A 23,455-nucleotide genomic window follows, 5' to 3' on the forward strand; every position below is an offset into this window, starting at 1 on the left:
ACTGACCTAGAAATAAATTCAGATCCAATTTCTTAATGTGAAGCAAACAAAAACTCAAAAGCAGTAAATTTTTCTAATTTAAGTAAATGATACCTAGGCATGATAGGGTTATAATTCATGTTCAAAACTAATAAATTCCGAAAAGACAAAAATGCATCCATTTGTTTTCTATATCATTACAAAAGACAGAAGGGCATGTTTAAATCACTGACATGGTCAAGAGACAATATTCTATTGGTCTTTGCAGACAATATTCTGCAAAGTATTACATGAGTTTTATACAGTAACAACTTTTTTTCTTCATATGGTAACAACTTAAAGTCCACATTATGCTCACCATCAAGCACCTGTTAGCTAAAGAGGCTCAAACATTTTAATACATGTAATATTTAGATTATAGTTCCTTGGTTGTCAAAAATAGTGATTATTGGTGCCAAATAAATGAATTAAATTAGTGCCAAGTCATCTCAGCAAAATGGGAATACTGAGGATCTACCAATTATTATTATCTTACAGTATTATAGGAATTGAAAGAAGTTATATATTTATGTCAATACTACATTTGGATGGCTACAGTATATATTTAAGGATGGCTTTGTTTAGGAGACTGGAAAAATGCTCATGGAATAAACACTGTATCTCAATGTCATAGGTCAACAGACACAACTGTATCTGGTGGACACATACAGAAAATGGCAACTTTAACAGAGGCGTGCTTCCAAAGGCACCTTTAGAGGTGGCTGAGGTTTTTCCACATTACAGAAAGACTAAGTAATATGGTGTGGCTATCTTAACTGAACTTTGTTTCAGGCAGTTATGGTACATGTTACCTAACTACTATTCCTTCTGCCCACTATGCTGGCTCCAACATTCCATGATCCATTGTAATCTTTTGGTCTTCCCTCCTTTGTAGCATGGGAGCCAGTGCTGCTATCCATTGAGTAGGTAGACCACCAATTCATAGGTGACCATCATAATAGCTGTGTTTGGAATCTGTCTCACCAAATGAGTTGTTAGACCACGGTAGAGTGACCCATAACCTTCTTCTTGAACCACCAAAGACAGTGTCTGAAAAAACGATCTATATTTTGTTCCTTCTTCACGTAATCTTGTTCTTACAACTTCTGTTTAGGAAAAAAATAAAATTAATTTAAAAATTACTGATTTCTTTATATTCTCCTGATATTGAATGTATCACATTTAATATTTTAAGTAGCTCAGGATAAATGAATTTTAATATACAGCTTAAAGAAAGTAGTCATATTATAGTAACAGTAATATAGCTCTTATCTTCTACACCGAAGTAACAGCTGTATTTAAGATAAACACAAGGGAAAGTAGATGTGATAAGGACAAAAGTATGAATGAACAGGAAGTAGAGTAATTAATTAAAGATGAACACAGAAGGATACAGTGACAGACAAAATTTTTTTATAAGCAAACAGTACAAAGAAAATGTTATTAATGTACTCACAGCAGTCCACATATACTAACATAAAACAACATGCAGACAAAGAAGTTGAGGATGTCTAGGACACTAGCTTCCAGGGATAAAGCCAAAGTGAGAATCAAGTAAGCAAATCATAACATTTTAATAGTTGAATGGATCTTCAAAGTCAGCCCAATTTATCTTCAGTTTAAATATAAAGAAACTGAGCTGGGGATAAAGCTCAGTGGTAGAGAACTTGCCTAGCATATGTGAGGCCCTGTGATTAATGTACAGTATGAGTGCCAAGAAAGAAGACGTGAGGGGAGGAAAGGGGATAGGAAAAGAGGGGTGGGGAGGGGAGAAATTAAGTTACTGAGAGGTTTTAGCCATTTAAGAGTATAGGCTGACATAAAAATCAGTTTTCTATCTAAGAATTGACTGCTCTTTATCCATTCGCTCTCTTTTTCCCTAGCAAAGTCCCCTTATGATTCTGAGATGAAGTCTAAAGCAGCCCATGGCAAATGCACACTTTTATTGGAAATCCTCCCCCCCAATATATATACACACACACATGCTTTTTGGACTTTTTGAGACAGAGTTTTACTTTACAATTCAGGCTGGCCTTGGGCTCACTTTGTAGCCCAGGTTGGCCATGAACTCATAATGATCCCCCTGCCTTAGAATCCCAAGCACTGGGATTACAGGCATGCACTCCCATGCCAAGTTCTCTTCTACCTTAAAAGTCTATGACATTTACATACTGAACTCCAAAATTTTATAAACAGTGTTTCTGGTGACATCATCTTGTCACTTATACTCACATTAAAAGAAAACATATCAAAATATCTTAAGGTTATACTTTTAGAAAAGTTACCAAAAAACCTTTTAGCATGTAGTTTTTGAACAATTTTTTCAGTTAGAGACTAAATAACAAAATCTAATGAAAAAATATATAATGTTAAAATAATGTAAAAATAGTTTGCTCTTTAGCAGTACAGACTTTATATTAGACTCTACCATTAGTGTAACCTTGAGCAAATTATTTTTTACATTTTTCGCCCTCAATTTCTCATTTGAAAATGAAGACAATTCTGGTTAGAATCTAGTATACTTAGAAAAGAGTAAATATTTTGGAAGATTTTTATAAAGACTGGCAATCATTTAGTAAAATGTTTTAAAAGTAGAAGCTTGCTCAAAGGCCACCTAGCTAGGGTTAAGTCAAACTGGAGTTTCACTCCCGGGTTAGAAACTGACTATCGGACTCCAGAGCTCATGCTTGGCGGCTACTGTGTGCATGACAGCCCACACTGCCCTGCTCCTCCAGCCTTGGGTTACTTACATTTAATCCCATTATAAGCTGCGAACAACTGTGTTTTCTCATGTTTGAATTAAGTAAAATTACACAAACTATAAAGAGCAGGACATCAGCTAGGATGAGAGTATGTTTCCATATCACAGAACTTACTGAAATAGACCTGCTTCTCTTACCATGTGGATATGCTATAGTTGTAGCACAAGTTTTTGAGGTGGCAGCAGCAAGCATCATTCCCACAAAATCTGATGCTTCTTTCACAGACTCTTCAGCACTTTCCATCATTGACACAGTCTTACAATCAAGCAATTTTTGCTTGATACTTTCATAAATAACAAAATGGATAACAGTTTCTGATATGCCAGCATATGACGCAGACATGCCCCTGTAAAATCCTTTAAGTCCATCTGCCTGATACACTTTACGGACACATTCAAAAGCACCCATTTGCTTTTCCCCACGGTTCCTAAAGAGAAAAGGGAAAATGTTATTGACATTAAGTGCGACAGGGTTTTTCGTCAATACATTTTTTTAAAAATAGCACTAATAAAACATGGTCTTCTTTAACTCATGAAGTGAAATTGAAATTTCATTCAAAAAATATTTTTGTTTTATTTGAGACAAGGTCGCACTTTGTGGTTCAAATTGGTCTTGAAATCGGGGAGATCCTCCTGCCTAAGCCTCTCCAGTACTGGGATTACAGGCATGTGCCACCACACCCAGCTGAGATCAGAATTTTTTTTTTTTTTTGGCAGAACTGGGGATTGAACTCAGGCCCTTGCTCTTGCCTGGGAAGCGCTTATTCCACTGAGCCATTTCCCCGGCCCTTGAGATCAGAATCTTAAAGCATTCATTCTTAGCTTTCTTACTTTTCACCCCAAATTTATCATTCTGTTTGGATAACATATAAACGGTTTCTTTTACTGACTGTAAAATACTGATCCTTTGGTTTCACATCCTCCCAACTGGAATTACGGTGTAGAGATAACCAACAAGTTCCTATAAACTCTACATTTTGACTGGAGTTCATTCAAAGCAAAAACAAAACAAGTGTGAAAACACCTTTACACTGTACTAATTCTAGTTCTAAATAAGTTGAATTTCTTCTTTAATAACAAAGAACAATGATGGAGCCACCAACTATAATAGTACACAATAAAGCAAGAAGCATGACTAACTGCATGTCTGTGCACCTGGGGGGAGTTCTTCCATCTCTACCAAGATTTTCCCTCAAACATGACTGGGTCACTAGAACTCAAACTTTCTATGGTCATTTAAAGGCAGTGGTCACATCACTCTCCCGGTGAACAGTGAGTGAGCACCTGTACAGCTATCAAGTATTCATTCAGTATTACTCCCAATGCAATTTCCTCAGTGCTACTTAATGGTATAGTAGCTGCTCTGGAAGGGGACAAATCTACTGTAACACATGTGATTTCGCCTTCAGACTGTTACCTATAAAAATGAGTTTAAATGCTGCTAGAAGGGAAAGAAATACAAAATAGTCTTATTTATAAATTGTATCTAACATACCTCTGACATAACCACTGAGACCACAATTAAAAGACCAACCTGATAACTTAAAGGCTCCTCCAATTTTATCAATTAATGATTTTCTTTAGATACTGAATACCTATGTAGTGTGCCCCACTACCTATTACTATTTTCTAACAGAAAGTTAAAGGATTACATAAGAGTGAAGGTAAACACACCAGATCTGCTCTTGATCTCAATGCTATGGTTTTATAATACTAGAATGTGGACTAGCATGCCATACTTTAACCCTTGGGAAAAGTTTTAAGAAATAAACCTTGAGTTTTGGCATAATATTTAAAGATCCCATCAAAAGGACTAGACGAGATGAAACAATTAGGCATTTTTTTCAACTCCCCAAACAGCATATAGCTCAACTTGACAAAATGTAGAAAAGATGTTTTAATCAGGCATAATTGTTAATGATTGGCCACTTTTATTTATAGCCTAAAAGACATAACAATGCTTATCAAACCCCAAAATACTAAAATGGTAGAAGTATGTTGTACATTAAGCCTACTCCAGATTTAAAGCCTAAGAGAGTTTAAAACCATTTACATTATTATTACTCTATCAGATAGGTATCAGCTAGTCGCTGCAATGCTCCTTCTGGTTTTCTTATTGCTACACATATGCCTAAGATCCTATACCTCTGGTCCTCTAAGGTTTGCACTAGTCTTTTGCTTTTAAAATGGGAAAACAAATCACTCCTTCATACATTCCATTTCAAGGTAGTCACTATTGATTCCTGGTTTATTTCCAGCATACAGCAGTATTTGCTCCATAGTTTAGAAGGAACACTACTACTGTGAAGTTGAGATAAAACATAAAATATATACGTACACACACACACACACACACACACACACACAGTGCTATCTCCAGTCCAAGGATCTCTACAAGAGGTCAGTGGATTTGACCAATGATTCTCAAAGATACACTACAAACTAGCTGATCGTATGACTTATTTAGCAGTTGGCAGGCCAATTATAAGCACTCATGTACAGCAAAGTATACTTGTTGGGCTGGGTTAATATCCTCTATTCCATGTTCAGAGGTTCCATGTTCCATGTTCAGAGGTTTTTGAAAGATGACTACATTGTGAGGGTGCTAGTCTCCTCAGTGGATCAATCAATTAAGCTCACAGCTGAGTGGGCCATTGGGAGGAAGCAGGTTACTGGAGGGTGTGCATTTTAAGAGTAAAGATTTTTATTACCAGTACTTTTCTCCTTCTCTGCCTCTTTTCAATCCTCCTACTCCTGGCTGTCACAGGATGAATAGCCTCCTTTTCATGCTCTTTCTGCCTTAGAGCCAGCAAACTATGGGCTGAAACCTTTGAAACTGAACCAAAATAAATCTCTTCAATTTAGGATATTCAGTACTTGGAAAGAAAAGGTGACTTAAAGACTACTTCCTTTCAGTTAAAAAACAACACATAGCCAAGCATGATAGCATATTCCTATAATCCCAGGTACTCGGGAAGGCTGACACAGCAGAATCCAAGGGCAGACTGGGCAACTTAGTGAGACCCTACCTCAAAACAAAAAAACAGAACAAAGCAATATACACTATACTATACATTTTTCAGTTAGAAAGTTTCATCCTGTCAACTATTATCACTTTTGCTTCAAATGACAGACTCAAATTTCAATATAAAATAAAACAAAATAAAAGAACAAATTTATCAGCAAAAGTTAAGAAGGGAAAAAACCATGGTGAGCTAGCAGGCATTGAAATTTTTCTGATATTAATTTACAGACATTTCATCAAATCTTCTTTGAAACTCCACATACCTTGCATCAAGCTGTAAACGAGTCTTTATAAGCCAAATGGGGTTGGTTGCAGTGATTGCAGTAAAACCTAAACAAATATATTTAAAATGAACTTCGGTAAAGCACACACAATTAGTTTTAAGGTTCTTTAAATTATATGGATCTATATTAAAGAAATTATAAATATTTAAACTATTGATATATGCTTTACATTTCATTTAACAAATCCATACAAACATGTTTTTATTTCCTGTCTACATAAATTCTCAAATTTTGACTTAAAAGGATTCTTTTAAGAGTTAAACCTGATCACATACAAAGTCCTCTCCCAACCTATTAGAATATCTTCCAGGATGTTCTTTACTCCCTAACGAAACTGAACTAAAAAATCTGTTTCCAGGAACAACCAGAGAGAAATTCTGTGTATTTTAGGGCTAAAAAGCATGCACTCTATAGCAGCTGCTTGAGGATGTGATTCTTGTCACACAGATCACTATATTAAAAATGAATCCTACATAAATGGCAGTGTTTATTAATATTTTGATCTGTATAACATAAAAGATTTGTTTGGCCCCATGAATACTTATCCATAAACAAATTTGCTAACACTATTAAAGTAACAGTAACATAGAAGTAAGGTTTCTGTTAAGGTTAATAGGACGCTTCTACTTTTTATCCACTTGAACAGGTACAAAAACTCAAAACATTACAAAGTGGGACTTCCCTCTCACTTTTACAGATAATGAAGAAAGTAAGGCAGAGTAGAAGATAGTTATTTATTTTAAAACTAAAGTACTATATAGTAACAATTATTACACAAGGGTAGTCACCCAAGATGGCTCAATTCCAGGTAATAAGTTAGGATCTCTGGAGCAGCATACTTCTAGGCTTATCTCTTACTTCCCATCTTCCTAATGTTGGAAAAACAGCAGGAGGCAAAATGCAATCTTGATGATGGGAACTTACTGTGTAAGACTGCTTCACCTACATAAAACAGGGTTTTCGTAGTTTGCTTTATGTTTAAGATTGGTTATACAAACTTCATAGAATATTCTCATACCAAGCTACTTTTATTCATCTAGCCTTTAAACTCAATTGAAAGCTTTTATGCAGAAATATCTAAGGATCTTAACTGTTTCAATATTCTCTGCCATATGTTAGCAGGTCAATCACATTTTAGAAAGGTGTACTATAATCAGAGTTAGTAAGTATTTTCAAGAAAAAAATTGCTGTGACTTAGGAATAGAATGGTACCTCAGTTCACAAACCTAATTTGTTCCATGATTCTGGAGAAGATTGCCTTGGTCATGTTCACCACCTGGTGCAGAGTTTGCAAACAAAAACAAAATCTTGACAAAAGCTTCTGTTTGTGAACCAAAGCATTTGTGAACCGAGGTAGCATTGTACTTTGTTTTTAAAACACATAATGTGAAACCAATCAGTTACTTTGTTGGCTTTCAAAGTTACCCTTATCTATGTATACAAAATAAGTTTACTACACTGTTAACAATACTGAATTTGGTCTCCTTGGGTTCTATCTCCTTGTATGGTGTCAGATAATTAACTCAAAATATACTTCCTTAATACTCTGTTTTAAGACTTGTAGAAATAGACACATTATACAAAGAGCTATTTTAATTAAGCCTTCTTAGAAAGAAAGATAAATGGAACTTTGTTTTTGTAAGTCATTTAATAATTTTATAAAAAGTATATAACCTCCATTTATCTTGAGTGCTTCTAACACTACATACATAAATATAAACTAGAATAGAAAGATAACTTCAGAACCATCAGTTAGTATTAAAATAATAAAAATTTAAATTGATGAAAAGTTACCAGGAATATCTTTTCTCAATGAGATTCTCTTCATGGATATATGTTGATAAAAGGAGAGAAAGGAAAAAAGCATAGAACTTTCAGACTAGTTTAAGTATTTGCCTGGCCTAGCCTGGTTTAACTGAGAACAAAGTTGCACAGTATTTTTTTTTTCCCCAATCTGGAATCTTTTTTCTAAGTGAAGAAGTTAAAGATACTCAAATTAAATTTTGAAGCAGGTATCAATACTCTGGCCAAATCCCAACTTAATTCTCATTTTTTAAATAAGAATTTTATCTTATTTCTTAGATATACTAGATGTTTGTATTGTAAGATAAGAATTTAAAGAGTTTATATCCAGCAAAGTATTTTACTTTGTAATAATTTTTAGCAATCATTTTTTAGACATTTTAAATGCAGAAACACTTTTTTTTATAAAGCCTACAATTGGAAATCATTTTTAAAAAGCCTATTAAAAAATTTCATTCATTATATTTCAATGTAAAGATGAGCATCACAATTTGTTTCTTTTCTCTTTAAGAATGTAAAGTTAGTACCCAAGATTCTCCATGTAATACTATTCCAATATGTCACAATTCCTCAATTTTAGCTGGGAAATACCCCCCCACATACGTACATATATATACACAGTAAAATTTTACATAACTAGTGATACAAAAGTTTAAATACTAAAAAATTATAATTTTAAATTATTCTGTGGGCATATTAATAAACAGTATTAGAAAGCAAACAACAGGTATTTCTCACTTAACTAAAATGCATTTCCAGGTGCAAATTAACTTATTTAACAGAGATCACATTAAAATTTAGGTAAGTGAGAATGTTGTGATCTTATCCCCTCTAACTGATTATCAGTAAACTATGCTTAATATAACTGTTACCTCAATTCTTAATAAAGACACCAGTCTAACAGCCAACAAACTATGAGGCCAAACAAAGAATGTAGGCATAATCTATAGGCTTTTAACTAAATGTCCTTCAACAGTTAAAACTCTGGTCAGTCGCTAACTTTCATTCTAATGCTTTCTCCTAACCAAAAAATATGTTAATACTTAGATATTATTAGGCTAAGTAAATTCAGAAATATATAATCTATTAACCCCAGAAATGGAACAAAGGGAAAAACCCCCAAGTTTATTACTGACTTAGAATTAAAATTAAACTCCTAGGCAACTGGAGGCTAGCCAAAGCTAAATATACCTTCACCTTACTAGATAAGCACAAGCAAAGATGCTGGGAATGCTGCTTCTGAAATTTAGAAACTGCCTATTACTTTTTTTCTTTTGCATTTTAGCTTTGAAACAGTTTGACAATGATAATTTATATTAATTACTTGTACTGTTATACTGTATTTTTAGTTCTGTGGTCAGTGAGCTTTAAAATTATTTAAAATGCAAATTTTTGAAGTTTGGTTTCACTTAACTACTTGGTAGTATAAATCATTAAAATCCAGATAGAAAATTCCTGATGAATTTCCTCACTGAAAATGTTTATTTCATTAAGTGAGTGATACCTGCAGTATTGCATTTTTCAGTACTTTGTAATTTTTATAAAAACAAAACCCATGTCAACCAAGAAAAACTTATTAAAAATATTTTAAAATTAAAACTAAAACAGCTAAGATCCCATGTATTATCTACTGAATTTGGAAAGTACTAATGATATTAAATACTTTTGCAAAAGAGTAGAAAGCCAAGTATCAACAGACAAGACAGGAAAGCACTATTATTAGATTTTTCAATATGTTAGCTAAGCAAAGAGAACTACTATTTTATCTAAAAGTTGTAGGACGGTATGGTACCATTTACAACTACACATATCAAATTCTTTAGAGGTCAAGGCTGTTATGGCCAAATTAAAGACCCCAAGCTTACATGATGACTAAAAAGTACCCATTCTTCCTTCTAGAAAGGATTACAAAGGGATCAGAATTTTTATAAAATAATAATACACACATAAATTCAGGAAATAAAAAAATCATTTCCCGCCTTCTATTAATTCCATATCTACTATAAAATCCCAGGGTGTGTTTCTTATACTAGAGGCTGCAAGAGATGCTCAGATCAGTACTCACGAGGTTTAAGTTAGTCCATATTTCTACAGGAAGTGACCTGCGGATGGGGAGCATGAGATGACACGATCTCACTCTTTTCTCGGGAGAAATGTACAGTAAATGCCTAAAATAGACACAGGCTTTTCTGTATCATAACAACAAGCAGTGACCTCATCAGAAACATGTGTACAAACTGAATCCCACTGGAAGGATTTGAGAAATATTTAATGTGAGATCTAATTTTTGTGAAACTTTTTAAGTTAAGAAAAAGAGAAAAGAATATCAGAATGGGCTTTTTAAAAAAAAAATGCACCGAGTAGTAAAAATCCCACCATCTTCAGAAGTTTGAGTCCAAATACTTACCCAAACCAATATCAATTCTGCCTTAAAGAAAAAATGCTAACCTTGTCAGAGGGTTTAAAAACCTGTTAAAACCGAAATATTTAGAGGGGATTATCATAGCCTGTTTTCCTACCATTACTAGCTTTTTTGGTCAAAAGGCTGAAAACACTATTTTCTATCCATTAACAACAAATCTATCTAAAGACAGGCTTGTAGTCACACACCTGTAATCCTGGAACTCAGGGAGGCTCAGGCAGGAAGACCCCAAGTTTGAGATCAGACTGGACTACATATTGAGTTCAAAGCCAGAGTGGATCACATAATAAGACCCATCTCAAAAACCAAACCAAGCCAAACCAAAATAAACCAAAATAAAAAAACCTCCGAGAATATTCAAATAACTTCATTTTGGAACTATGTGTAAATTTTAAAATAAAGTAAGGCATTTTTACCATAGTACCTTTCACTTTTTGTACTCTAGCCAGTAATACTGTATATCCATATTTATGGAGTGTTTTGTGCTATTTTTTAATTTAATCTTTTATACTCTGTAAGACGGAAAACAGGAAGAATATTTATGCATAAACAAAGCATCTGTCCAACCATCCATCTGGCTGAATAAGCTGCATAAAAAAAAAAAAAAATAAGCTGCATAAAATACTGCATAAAAAATTTTACACATGAAGACAAAAATCTCCATTTAATGAGTAAAAATTTTTTCTTTTGGTTTTCTTTTTTTTGTGGTACTGGAGATTGAACTCAGGCCCTTGTGCTTGCCAGGCAAGTGCTTATTCTACTGAGCCATCTTCCTAGCCCAATGAGCAAATATTTTAACTGAATTGTAGATCAAACAGAAAAATTTATCTTGAAAAATAAATGTACCCTGTAAACAACCTATGAGGTATGTACAAAACATTAAATGACTACATTGATATATTAAAAACTGAGCATCAACTGTATGACTACATAACAGTAAAACTCAGAAATCATGTCCTTTACTATGTTGTATATAAGAGTATGTAAATACCAGATAAAAACTGGGAATTACTATATTGAAAGAAACCATTTATCTTTTTTCTATCTACATTTGTGCCTACACAGAGGGTATTCAAATTCATTTAAACAGAAGATACAAAACAAAGACTCCCTTAGTACCTGGGTAAATTTAGTCTGATGTTATATGCAGAGGAAAAATGGCAGGTAAAACATAAAGTCTTATCATCCTCATTATTGGAAAAATGTTTTAATGCATAACGTTTGTATCTCCATCTTAGAAACTTTTATTACATTCTTACAATTTTTACATTCACTTATTAACACTGAAACAAAAAAAGACCCACTCTAACTGTCCTTTTAATAAATGAAGTTTTTATATCTAAATTAAATGTGAGCTGATGTAGATAAAAATGTAGAACAAGACTGAACTGAGGTTACTTGGAATATAAATTATGCACCTGGGTGCCTTACTAAATCCTGAATATGCATGCTAGCTGATATGGTGAAATCTCTTAGGTACTATTGCTAATTGTTTATTTCAGTGCATTTTTAATACTAAAGTGACAAGGTTAGCATTTTTTTCTTGAATAGCCAGTTAAAAATTATTATTTTTCATATGACTATCTGTAAGTATTTCATATCCCCGGAAACATTCATATTTAGACATCTCAAAACGATTGTGAAGAAAACCCAGAGCAATCTAGTCTAGATTAAAAATGAAGGGGCAAAAGGCTACCTGAATAAGTCTGTATTACACCATTCAGTTTCATCAGCATGTATAAAGAACTGCAAAGCTAAATGTTAGATGCTCATGAATAATGCAACAAAGCTCTGAAAGCATAATTCTCTGAACAACGTTAACTGCAAACAAATGGGAATATTTTCAAATTACACAGTAAGTGTAAAGAGCAATAAACTCTGAACAAGCATAAAACTATTAATTTACCAAAATTGAAGGAACTCAAGATGTGAAGAAATAATAACGTATAGAAAAAACCCCTAAGTATTTGTACACATTTGAGAAAAATACAAAATGACAATTCTGAGGTTCTTTGTAATGTGATACAAACACAGTAAATTGTAATGAAATAACCTAATAGGATTCTTAATTTCTAGCCAAAATTAAGATATTGTGGACCTCTAATTTTGTAATTCTAAACAGGTAATATTCTCAACATAAAGCCATTGCCTAGATACTTTCTTGATTTTAGTTTTTTAAAGTAATATTGACATTTCTTTATAATTTACTGAGGTTAAAAACCACAATCATAAACATTGGTAATATGGAAATATATTTTTTAAAAATGCTAAGAAAATGGTCATTAGGTTTGTTATTGCCATCAACTTGTACCTTCTTACACTCAAATTTTAGAGGACAAATCATATCCAATTCCACACCTGTGAAAGCACATTAAATGCCAGTTATCAGACCATCTCCACCATACTAAATAAAAGAATTGTTTCTTAGTACCGTATGTATTCAGATCAATCTACACTATGGATTAAGCTAACAGAGGCTCACTTACATTACTTAAATTGCCTAACATATTGTTAAATCAAATATTCACTATCTTTAATGTTGTCCCTTCCCCTCCAGCTCTGTAACATTTATGGGTCAATCAAAAATTATTAAAAAAAAAAAAAAAGCTTTGAAAACAATTTTGTAAGGTGTATGCTAGCATTATATAGTAAAGGCATTCAACCTATCAGAAATGAGTGTTTCAAATTGATCTAATTTATTTCTAAGTAGAAAATGGTCATGTTTAAGACATTTGTGTAACACATAACTGACATTAAATTTGTTCATCAATAACTGATGAAAAAAAAAAAGCAGTTAACAGTTTGGTTTGTAAAGTCACAGCATAATTTGGAAATGTGAGATATGATGAAATATGTAAAAAATCTCAGAAAATTAAGGGAACTTTCAACTGAGAACTAAAATTCTTGGCTTTGTCTAACATGCATGGTTAGCAAATGATTCCAAAACCAAACGGCTGAAACCAATGTCACAAAGTTTAAGGCAGTACACAGATCTGGGACTAGTTGTTGTACTTCAGAATTGTAAAAATTTATCAAAGATCACAGATTTTCTGGAAACATTTCCATAACAAGCATGTATACAGAGCCAGTGTCTAAAATGCAGATGCTATCATCAAGTCATTTATATAGAATAAACATTAACACATTACTGTTTGAGTTATCAACACCAGCACTCACAAAAATTTCAGCACTTGAGCACAGGACAAAATGAATACTTTACCAAGAAATGCTGGCACATTTCAGACAGAAGCCAAAATATGCAGCAAAAAGGGAAAAGGCACTCACAGAAATTGAGGACAGCAAAGTAAATTACAAATCTATAACTTACAGTGTCATTATAGTTGGATTCTTAGAGCTGTTAAAAATAATCATTAAATATTCACTGGACTACACAAGGCAATATAAATATTGTATTCTCTGGAGCCTATCACTTAAAACTCCTAACTAAAAAAATGCTAAATGATGACAAACTTTACATTATCTAATTAAATTTGTTGTATACAAATAAGTATAAAAATCATCTGCAGATGTTAAAGTAAAGCACACTGGTCATCTTAACTTTTTAATATAAACTAATTATAATTCGGCATTAAGCCTTTTCACAAATGCTTTCATTGTTTAGAATCATACATTCATACCTGCCATTGCAGCTGAAATCATGTGAACCTGGGTTGAATCAGGATCAAATATACCATTCAACTTTTCCTTGCAATTGGAGTAAGCAGCAAAGTATAGTGCTCTAAAAGAAAGAATTAAATTTATCAATAAGCATTTTCTTTAGTTTATAAAAGTAAATGTAAATTCATCTTCCTAATTGTAGAATAAAATCATAAAGTCTTGGACTAGACTTTCTTAACAGTATGACTGTCATGTAATTTATGTTTCTCCCACAAATACTATCAAATGCTTTTTTTCATTAAAAAAAGACAAACATAAAGCCTCTAGCAACCATCTGCAAACAAACCAATCCCTGTCATAGCCACTTAGCAACTGACAAAACTTTTTTTTTTTTTTTTTTTTTTGTGGAACCAGGGATTGAACTCAGGCCCTTGCACTTGCCAGGGAAGCGCTTATTCCACTGAGCCATCTCCCTGGCCCCCTTTTTAAAAAAATTTATTTATTTATTTATTTAGTGTGTGTGGCCAGCTCAGCCCACCAGGGGGCGGGGCTGGCTGGCATGTGGTGCTGGGGGATTGAACCGCGGTCCCTGTGCTTTGCCAAGCCTGTTCCAAATAGGCGCTTTAGACCACTGAGCCATCTCTCCAGCCCCCTGACAAAACTTTTGATAACTGGAAACTCCATGAATCAATAAGGCTGTGAGGTCTGCACAATGCTAAGGCTAAAGTAGTTTGCCTAAGTAATAGCTTATGAGCACTTGAACTTTTTAGTGGTGAAAGGAAGGTAGAGCTGATCCAATTAATCAAAGTATGCATGAAACTATGAGATATGCTGTATAGTATAATCTTTGTATTACTCAGGATAATTCACAATTTTTTTTTATATATATTTTGCTAGTGGGGATTGTGTATGCTAAGCATGTACTCTACTGAGCTATACCCAGCCTCAAGGCATTCCTAAATAGATACAATAATCCCCACAATTAGGATAAGTTTTCTAGTGTTTGTAAACATTCTATTAGATCCGTGAATATTTTAACTTACTATCATTTCATACATTTCCTCTACCAGAAGATTTTTTATTTTTTAGGCTCTCCATGATATTTCTGCTATATGAAATATCCTAATATTTCTCAACAACTCCAATTATCTGTCCAAAAGAGAGTACAGTAAATGAGGACAGTTTCGTTATTATATCTTTAATGTGCTTAGGAAAAAAGTTGATTAGCAATTTCAAATGAAAAATTCCAACTTCATGAAAACAAAAAACAAGATACATTTGATGCTAAGTTGTGAATAATAATGTATTCCTACAAATGAGAAAATAGGCATGAATATATAAAACCAATTCACAGGAAGAGACATACAATATCAAACTGTAAGAAAGAGGGTCTAATTCATCAAACACTAAACAAACACCTATTAAAACAGTCACAAACCAGTTTTAGGGAATTTAACAAAAATGAAATAGGCAGATAGTAGCCAACACTGGTAAAGATGTGAACAAAGAGTAACTGAGTATAAAAACACCATATGCCTTTTTGGAAAGTAGACTATACTTTAGTTTAACTGTGCCATGCTTCTTTATTCAGAAACTCTACTTTAGGTAAACACCCCAGAAAAGTATACGCGATTAAGAACTCCAAGATATAGCTCAGATGTGCTCACAAAACTACTGGTGGTTTCAACAGTAAAAATGTGAAAACTATCAATAAAGAAATACTTAACTATGGGAGAGTAATACCATCCATGTGAAAAACACCCTACATATGGAAACATCTACAAGACAAACTATAATAAATATTTGGTATGACAATTTATGTAAATGATAATAAATATAAGTAATCGTATTTTAATTCATATGGCAATTATGGTGTGGCTACACATGCAACTGTTTTAATGAGAAGAGTATGTTGAAAACTATTGGGGATAAGATACAATGTATTTAAGGTAGAAAGTCAAACTTTATGCTAAATTTTATGTTATCAGGATGCAAAACAGACTATCTGGGATTGAATCTAGGGCCTTCACACTGAATTTCATCTTCTTCTCCTTCCTCTTCTTCTTCTTTTTTCTTAATGTATTTAGTACAGGGTCTACATGTAGATCAGACTCTGAGTGATTCTCCTGTTTTCAGCCTCCCAAGTGCTGGGATTACAGGTATGCACCACCATGCCCAGTCTCAATGGCCATCTCAGCACACCCTGGGGGAGGCCAACACAGCACACCAGGGATCGAATTCCAGTCCCCGTGCTCTGCCTAAGCAGGCACTTAAGTCTGCTGAGCTATCTGGCTAGCTCTATTTTAGAGTTCTTGCTCCTTTTTCTAAGCCTATTCTAAGACCTCTAACCCTAGGGAAGATTAGTTGTGGTGCTTCTCTGTTGTATGTAAAGGTAAAAAGATACAGATTTCCAAGGTCTTTAGTTGTTACAGTTAACATGGTAACTGAAAAAATATTTGTCTGGTTAATGCTCATCCTGAAATAGATTAAAATAGTTTCTTAGGGTTAGGGTTAGGGTTAGGGCTCCCATTTCCTGTTATGAGACAGCCAGTCCTGTGGGGATCTGAGGTGTGAGGCACTGTAGTGATCTAATGTTGCTTATGCAAAGGGGAGCCCACTGCCCCTAACTCAGATCTAATAATAGCTTATTCCTGGAGGTGGCAGTAAACTACAGGGGTCTGTAGCACATCCCAGGCTGGAAACTAAAATCACTCTGCTATAGTCTTTTGAGCACTGGCAGCATTTTCCAAAATTTTCCTTTTCCATTCTTCATAATCCTGTGTTACATCTTCATCTTTCGGTGACTTATGTGGGATTTCTTCTACTTCCTTTATTTCCTTTGACAACGATTCAACCACTGTCTTCTTTTTCTTCTGTGGAGGACTAGCTAAATCTCTAAATTCTTTGTCAATCTGCTGTCCAATCTTCTCCAGTTGCTTACAAAGTCGATCAAATATGGCTTTCTTTATACCGGCCATTGCTACCATTTTGTTTTTATCCACTTTTACCTTTAGAATCCTGCATGCTGAAAGTAGTGCAGCAGTGGTGAAAAGTGGCCTGGATAAGTCAAGATCTACTTGCGGTGTCTGGTGAAGACGGGACTCATAGCTTTGCAGTATCTTTGAAGCCATGTTGACTACTTCTGTACAACTCAATTGTACAGCTAGGTCTTTTATTCCAATATTTGAATTCATGTCCAGCAAACATTCATAAAGATTTAAGACAGCTCTGATACATCTTCTTGTTCAATCCAGAAAGCTTAATTAAATAAGCCTTGTCCAAGGGGCACTTCATAGAGGCAGCTGCAAGGTCCAAGCACATGATGGCATTGCTAGTTTCTGTGGTATGTGCAGATAGACCAGTACACTTCACCTGAGACAGTACTCCTCTGCTTTCCTCAGCACACTGGGGTTGGCAAGGCCCAGGCGAGGGGCGAGGCGTTCAATTAGTCCTGAAACCATGGCGCCAGCAGGAGCAACCCGCGCAAACAGCTAGAATGTACCTTACTAAAAAAAAAAAAAAAAAAAAACCCGTGCAAACAGCTAGAATGTACCTTTTAAAAAAAAAAAACAACCCACTCAACTATGAGATTTAGTGAACACTAAACAATACGCAATTGAATCTGGACTCCCTGAAAAGAACTGGAACTAGGACAATAAATATAAGGAATGGTTTTACAGTGACCACGGAGACCTGCGTGTGGTCGGGCTGCTCTGAACAGGCCAACAGCCTACCAAGCCAAGTGCAGTCACAATGCCTTAAGCTATGATGCATTCTAATTTCAAACTCTGATGCTGCAGAGAAGGACCGTCATCTCCTGATCACAGGCCCATTCCCTGTCTATCCCTTACTGAGTCTCACAGCTACGACCTCAGGAAGAGGCACAGTGGTGAAGCTGGAAAGGAGAGGACTGCTCGGAGCTCAAGGAGAGTGCTGGTAGATTTAGTGCAGGGGAAAAGCGGTCAGAAAGTGAGCTGTACTCCAAATGTCTACCACGCCACCCATGATATTATGTCTTGGGGCCCCTGATTCTATAGCCCATAAGCACATGTCCATATCCTAAGTGAAGTGGCCCTGGACAGCAGTGAAAGTAGCACCACCTAGCATGGGCTGGCCACCTGTGCCTGCTAAGGAAGTCCATCCCAGTAGCTACCTTTGGTCAACTTTGACTCCTCTCTGCTTCTGCTTCTTCCTCTTGCCACCTTCTTTAAACCCTGCTGAGCTCATGGGGGCATCCCCGCTGCTCGGCCTCCATGGCCTGTCCTGTTTCTCTTCCTCCTCCAGCATGTAGTGTGGCAAAGACCCAGTCACCAGTGTGGGACAGGGCAGCTTTGGCAGGTGGGAGCTGGAAGGCTGGGCCTGCAAGCATGCTGGCCTTTCTGCACGTACTTGGCGAGGGCATCCTCATCAGCCACACCACTTATTGTTAGGGACTTTAACTGTCCATCTTCTTCAACTTTGACTCCTCCTTGACCATTCTCAACAATTCTCTTTGTGGTGATTTTTCTAGCATTAACGATTTCAGTAGAAGTTGATAAAGATTTGAAGGTACCCATCCCACTGCTGCCAAATGATGTGGATGAAAATGAAGTGAGGTCCCCATGACCTAGGGATCCGAATGAAGTAAATCCTATATTAAATGAAGAAAATCCATCTCCAAATGATGGAAATCCACTGATGGTGAAGAAAAAAAAGAGCCTGAACCATGGCTTCTGCTTCCTTGGGGACCCCTTCAGTTCCCAAAAACGTCTTCAAATGGGTCGTTCCCAAAGAAGTCCAATGAAAATGCGTCCCTTCCATGAAAAAACTCCCTGAAGACATCTTCTGGGTTCTGGAATGTGCATCCAAACTCAAATGGACTGTCAAAGTGACGTCCACTGTCTCCACCACCATTTAATTCTTCTTTGCCATATCTGTCATAGATGTTCCATTTTTTTTTTTTTTTTTTTTGCATCTGATAGCACCTCATATGCTTCAGCCACTCGTGTGGATTTTCGCTTAGCTTCTTCTGTATTCTCAGGATTATCTGGGTGCCACTGCAGTGACGGTTTCCAGTATGCTTTCTTGTTGTCCTCGGGGGAGGCGTACCTCTGCACACCTAGAACTTCATAGAAATCCAACATGTTTGAACCGTGCCAGGGCAAGTCAGAGGACGCGGATGACCGCTGGCGAAAAGGAGGAGGTGTGTGGCTGGTCCCCTCATGGCTCTGGTATGGTATGCTGGAGATGGCTGTGGTAGATCCTCATGCTTTCCTTTCTCTCCTCTCTGGGAATAACAAACAGGAATTGCGTCCCACAGCTTTATTCTGCCTCAAGAATCTCAAATTCATCCACAGAAATTTTATTTATGAAGAATACAAATTAGAATTAAGACAAAAAATTACTTTCATTTTACAAAGTAATATGAATTTCAGTTTTTGTTGTTATAGTCTTGTCTTCCAACTATTCCTATTACCAGATACACACATGTAAAACTGGAAGAAAAAAGAAATGTATAAGAAATTAAGACAAAAAAGATAAACAATTGAAAAAAGGAGTTGAAATAAAGCATTATTTCTTTCCAGAAACCGGCAGAAATGTACAGTACAGTTACCCAAACCATCCTGCTTACATACAGATAAATCTCTTTCCCCCACTCCCTCTCCTGTCTTTCTCAATTCAGTAACTCTTTCCTTTTGAATAAGTTCATTTCCTCTTACGAGTACCTACTGTACCCTTCAGATTCCATTTTTCCCTTTCGGGTTCTCACACTAAGGAGACAATATGATGTTTGCACATGCACATCTGATCTATTTCACTTGAAGAGTACGTTCTCCAGTTGCATCCATTCACAAAAAGTCCCAAATTTATCCTGTTTTATAGCTGAATAATGCTCCATTGTGTAAAAATACCACATCTTCCTTATCCATTCTTTTGTTGATAGGCATCTGGGTTTTTTCCAGGATTTAGTTATAACAAACTGCTCTGCTATAAACATGGATGCACATACATCGCTGTAGTATGAGGTTCTTAGTTCTTCTGGAAAAATACCCAGGAGGAAAACAGGAGGCCTGAATATATACTCCAATCCTAGCTTTTGAAGTACTCTCCACACTGATTTTCATAGTGGTTGTACTAGTCTGCACTCCCAGCAGCAGTGCAGAAGTGTTCCTTTTTCTCCACAGCCTCTCCAGCATTTGTTATTGGTTGACTTCTTAATGTTAGCCATTTCTTCTGGGATGAGATGGAATCTCAGTGTTGTTTGAATTTGCATTCCCCAAGTGACCAATGATGCTAAAAGTTTATTTTTCATATATTTATTTGCCCTTTGTATGTCTTCCCGAGAAGTGTATTTTCATCTCAGATACCCATTTTTGAATTGGGTCTTTGAATTTGGGGACCTGTTTTTTTTTAATTCTTTGTATGTTCCAGATACATACTGCCTTTGAGAAACAGTGGGCTATAATTTTTCCCCCAGTTTGTTGGTTTTATTTTTACTCTGTTGATTTGCTTTGAAGTGCATAAACTTTTCAAAAAGGTGAGATCTCAGTTGTTGAGACTTTGAAGTATTTCCTGTGCAGTTTGTTTTTTGTTCACGAGCTCTCTACCTACCCTTATGTCTTTAAGATTTCTATATTTTCCACCAGAAGATTTAGTGTTTCTGTTTTAATATTTATCTTTGATTCATTTTGACTATAGTTTTGTACTTGGGCATCATCCACAGAATTTTAAAATTTAAAACTTACCTATACATACAATGCTTTTCAAATTTCTACTGTTATGTCATGCTGATTTAAGAACATTTCATTGCATTCATATTATAATAATTAATTTCTAACAGTACTGAAATTATTTAATCTCCAAAATACTCAGTATCCATTTCTTGCTATCAAACATTACTTCATAAATTTGTTCCCTTTTGGTACTGGAAATTGAATTCAGGCAGGCACTGTGTCACTCATATCCCTGGCCCATATATCTGTTCTTGTTAGTACCTGAAATCTTTAAAAGGAAAATCAAATTTCAACTTTCCATAAACATTGAAAACTACATTTATAATGCTAAGTATATGTAAGTGATTAAATATAGATGCCTTGAAGCAAAGGTTCTCATACTTTTGCATAACCTGTATGTATTTTTTTCTTACCTGGAAGGGGCCACCCCCACTATATTGGGGCCCAATCCTCTAAACAAAGAACGGGGCCCTTCTTTTTCCAAGATCACCCTAAAAGGAAAAAAAAAAAGAGAAATGGTCTTCAAAGTCTGGTACTTTACTCTGCACAATAAAGATTAAGACAAATTCCCAAACTAGAATATACTTTCTTAGCCATTCTCCTTACTTATGAAAATCTGTTGTTTCTTTTTTCATGACAGCATAATGTGACCACGACTGGCAACAGACTTACTAATGATAAAAAGAATAATTCTGTTCAAAGTCTTTTCTAACAGATTAAAGACATCACCACACAGATTTTTATACTTTCTTTTTATACTGATTTTCATATAATCATGCTACTGTTACTTTTCAATCCTCTGTTTTACTGTCTTTACTAGAAAATTCAATTTTTAGTCAGAAACATAATTCCTTCCTAGTTTTTTTACTTCATACTAAAGAATATTCTTGGACCGGAGAGATGGCTCAGTGGAATAAGTGCTTCCCTGACAAGCTCAGGGGTCTGAGTTCAATCCCTGGTTCTGACAAAAAAAAAAAAAAAAAAAAAGAAAAGAACATTTTTTTAGTGTTATAGTATTATGTCATCCAATGATCCCAGAGAAATACTACAGCAAAAATGTATTGCCCTAACATTCTTTAATATGGTTCACTTATTTATTCTTCTGGTTAGTTAAAATACACTTATTAAGTATTTACTCTATTGTTATAAAGAGTTCTTTATAAGTAGGCAGAAAAGAAAGAGAAAATGAAGTGGATGGCTATTAACATTGAGAAATCTGTTATCCAACAGTGGGGGAAAAAGTTATACTTAAATAATTTAATAAGCCATATTAATAAACAAATATTGCACAAGCTAATCACATATATCCTGCCCCTACCCCAAAGATAGACACGTTTTAGTATCAGAATGCTTTCTGATGTTTGTAAATAGGATATCATGTCTGCATCAAAACAAGTATCTGATGTACATCAAATAACCACTAGGAAGACAGTATACAATGTGTTAATTATTGAAACTGTCCTACCAATTTGATTTGAAACTGTCTCATTGCTGTTTGTTTCTCAATAAAATTACGGGAAAAAAAAAAGAATGCTTTCTGAGGGCCAGCCAAATAACTCAAAGGATTAAAGCACCTGCAAGCAGGTGCAGGGGCTAGGAGTTTGATCCCCGGGCCTGCCCCGGCCCCGGGGCACAGTGAGACAGCAACTGAGATTGGGCATGGCGGCACGCACCTATAATTCCAGCTCTTGGGAGGCCGTAAACAGGAGGATCACTAGGAGTCCTATCTAGTAGTGAGACCCTGAATACCCTATAGATCCTACTACAAAAAAAAAAAAAAAAAGAAAGAAAGAGAATGCTTTTTAAGAGGTAAGTTATTTAATAAAGTATCATAGGAAAGAAAAGAGATCGGAGAAGTATGTTTGTTTGCGAGTTAATAAACTAGGTAGGCCAAACGATTCTCAAACATCCATACGGTGAAGAAAGGTCTCTCTGAGCACAATGGTTAAATATTTGAAAGACTGAGCTGCGGGATCAGTCTTCTAAAATCCAGAACTGGTAACAGATTTAAAAAGTGACTAAATTCATTCTGGTTTTAGAAGTAAATAAGAAAGGCGGGCTGGCCAGCTAGCTCAGCAAACTAAAGCGACTGGGGGTTGGATCCCTGGCATGCCACTCCAGCCCCCACCCCTAGGGCATGCTGAGACAGCAACTGAGACTGGGCATAGTGGCGTGATCCTGTAATCCCAGTGTTTGAGAGGCTGAAAACAGGAGGGTCACTATGAGTCTGATCTACATAGTGAGACCCTGTACTAAATACATTAAAAAAAAAGCAAAACAACACCAAGAAGAAACAGTATCTCTTCTTGGGCTATTGTGAGGGTTAAATATAGAATGAGCTTAAAATAGGGCCTAAAAAACTAAGAACCCAAAGGGGATTTTTAAGGTTCCTTTGGAAAAAAGAAAGCAAGAACAAAAGAATATATCATAGAGGTCAAAGAAAGAATTTCATAGAGACCTAATCAGTGGGTTATTAATGTCAAAATCATGTTATTAAAATACTTTTCCTATTATTAATCACATTGAAGGTTTTTTTTTTTTTTTGGTTGTTTTATTTTTTCTTTTTGAGACAGGGTCTCGCTCGCAGTTCAGGCTGGCCTTGAGCTCATTTTGTAGCCCAGGCTGGTCCTAAACTCACAATAATCCTCCTGCCTCAGCCTCATTCTTCCTGGCTTTAAGTATTTATAATGATTGCATTTTCATTTGAAATTGTCAACAATTTATTCTACCTTTCAGGTGCTTAAGTAACCAAGTTTGAAAGAAGCATGATGAAATCTGGGTAGTGAAGGTAAACACACTAGCTAAGTTTAT

General features: G+C 35.3%; 1 protein-coding gene and 2 pseudogenes across 1 annotated transcript in view; all 3 read right to left on the minus strand.

The window, feature by feature from the left end:
* Positions 1-752: 752 nt before the first annotated feature.
* The window catches only part of Slc25a36 (solute carrier family 25 member 36), a 35,174-nt gene continuing 12,471 nt past the window's right edge, over positions 753-23,455 (minus strand). Inside the window, exons 3-7 of the mRNA XM_004629232.1 lie at positions 21,058-21,135; positions 13,952-14,052; positions 6,068-6,134; positions 2,918-3,207; positions 753-1,124 (exon numbers count right to left, since the gene is read on the minus strand). Coding sequence (XP_004629289.1) covers positions 931-1,124; positions 2,918-3,207; positions 6,068-6,134; positions 13,952-14,052; positions 21,058-21,135 — 730 coding nt within the window. The 3' untranslated portion in view covers positions 753-930. The remainder of the gene's footprint in view (positions 1,125-2,917; positions 3,208-6,067; positions 6,135-13,951; positions 14,053-21,057; positions 21,136-23,455) is intronic.
* Positions 16,461-17,413, minus strand: LOC105741910 (annotated as a pseudogene).
* Positions 17,649-21,129, minus strand: LOC105741911 (annotated as a pseudogene).

The sequence above is a fragment of the Octodon degus genome, unplaced genomic scaffold, assembly GCF_000260255.1.
Source record: "Octodon degus isolate 3935 unplaced genomic scaffold, OctDeg1.0 scaffold00028, whole genome shotgun sequence".
Taxonomy (NCBI): Eukaryota; Metazoa; Chordata; class Mammalia; order Rodentia; family Octodontidae; genus Octodon; species Octodon degus.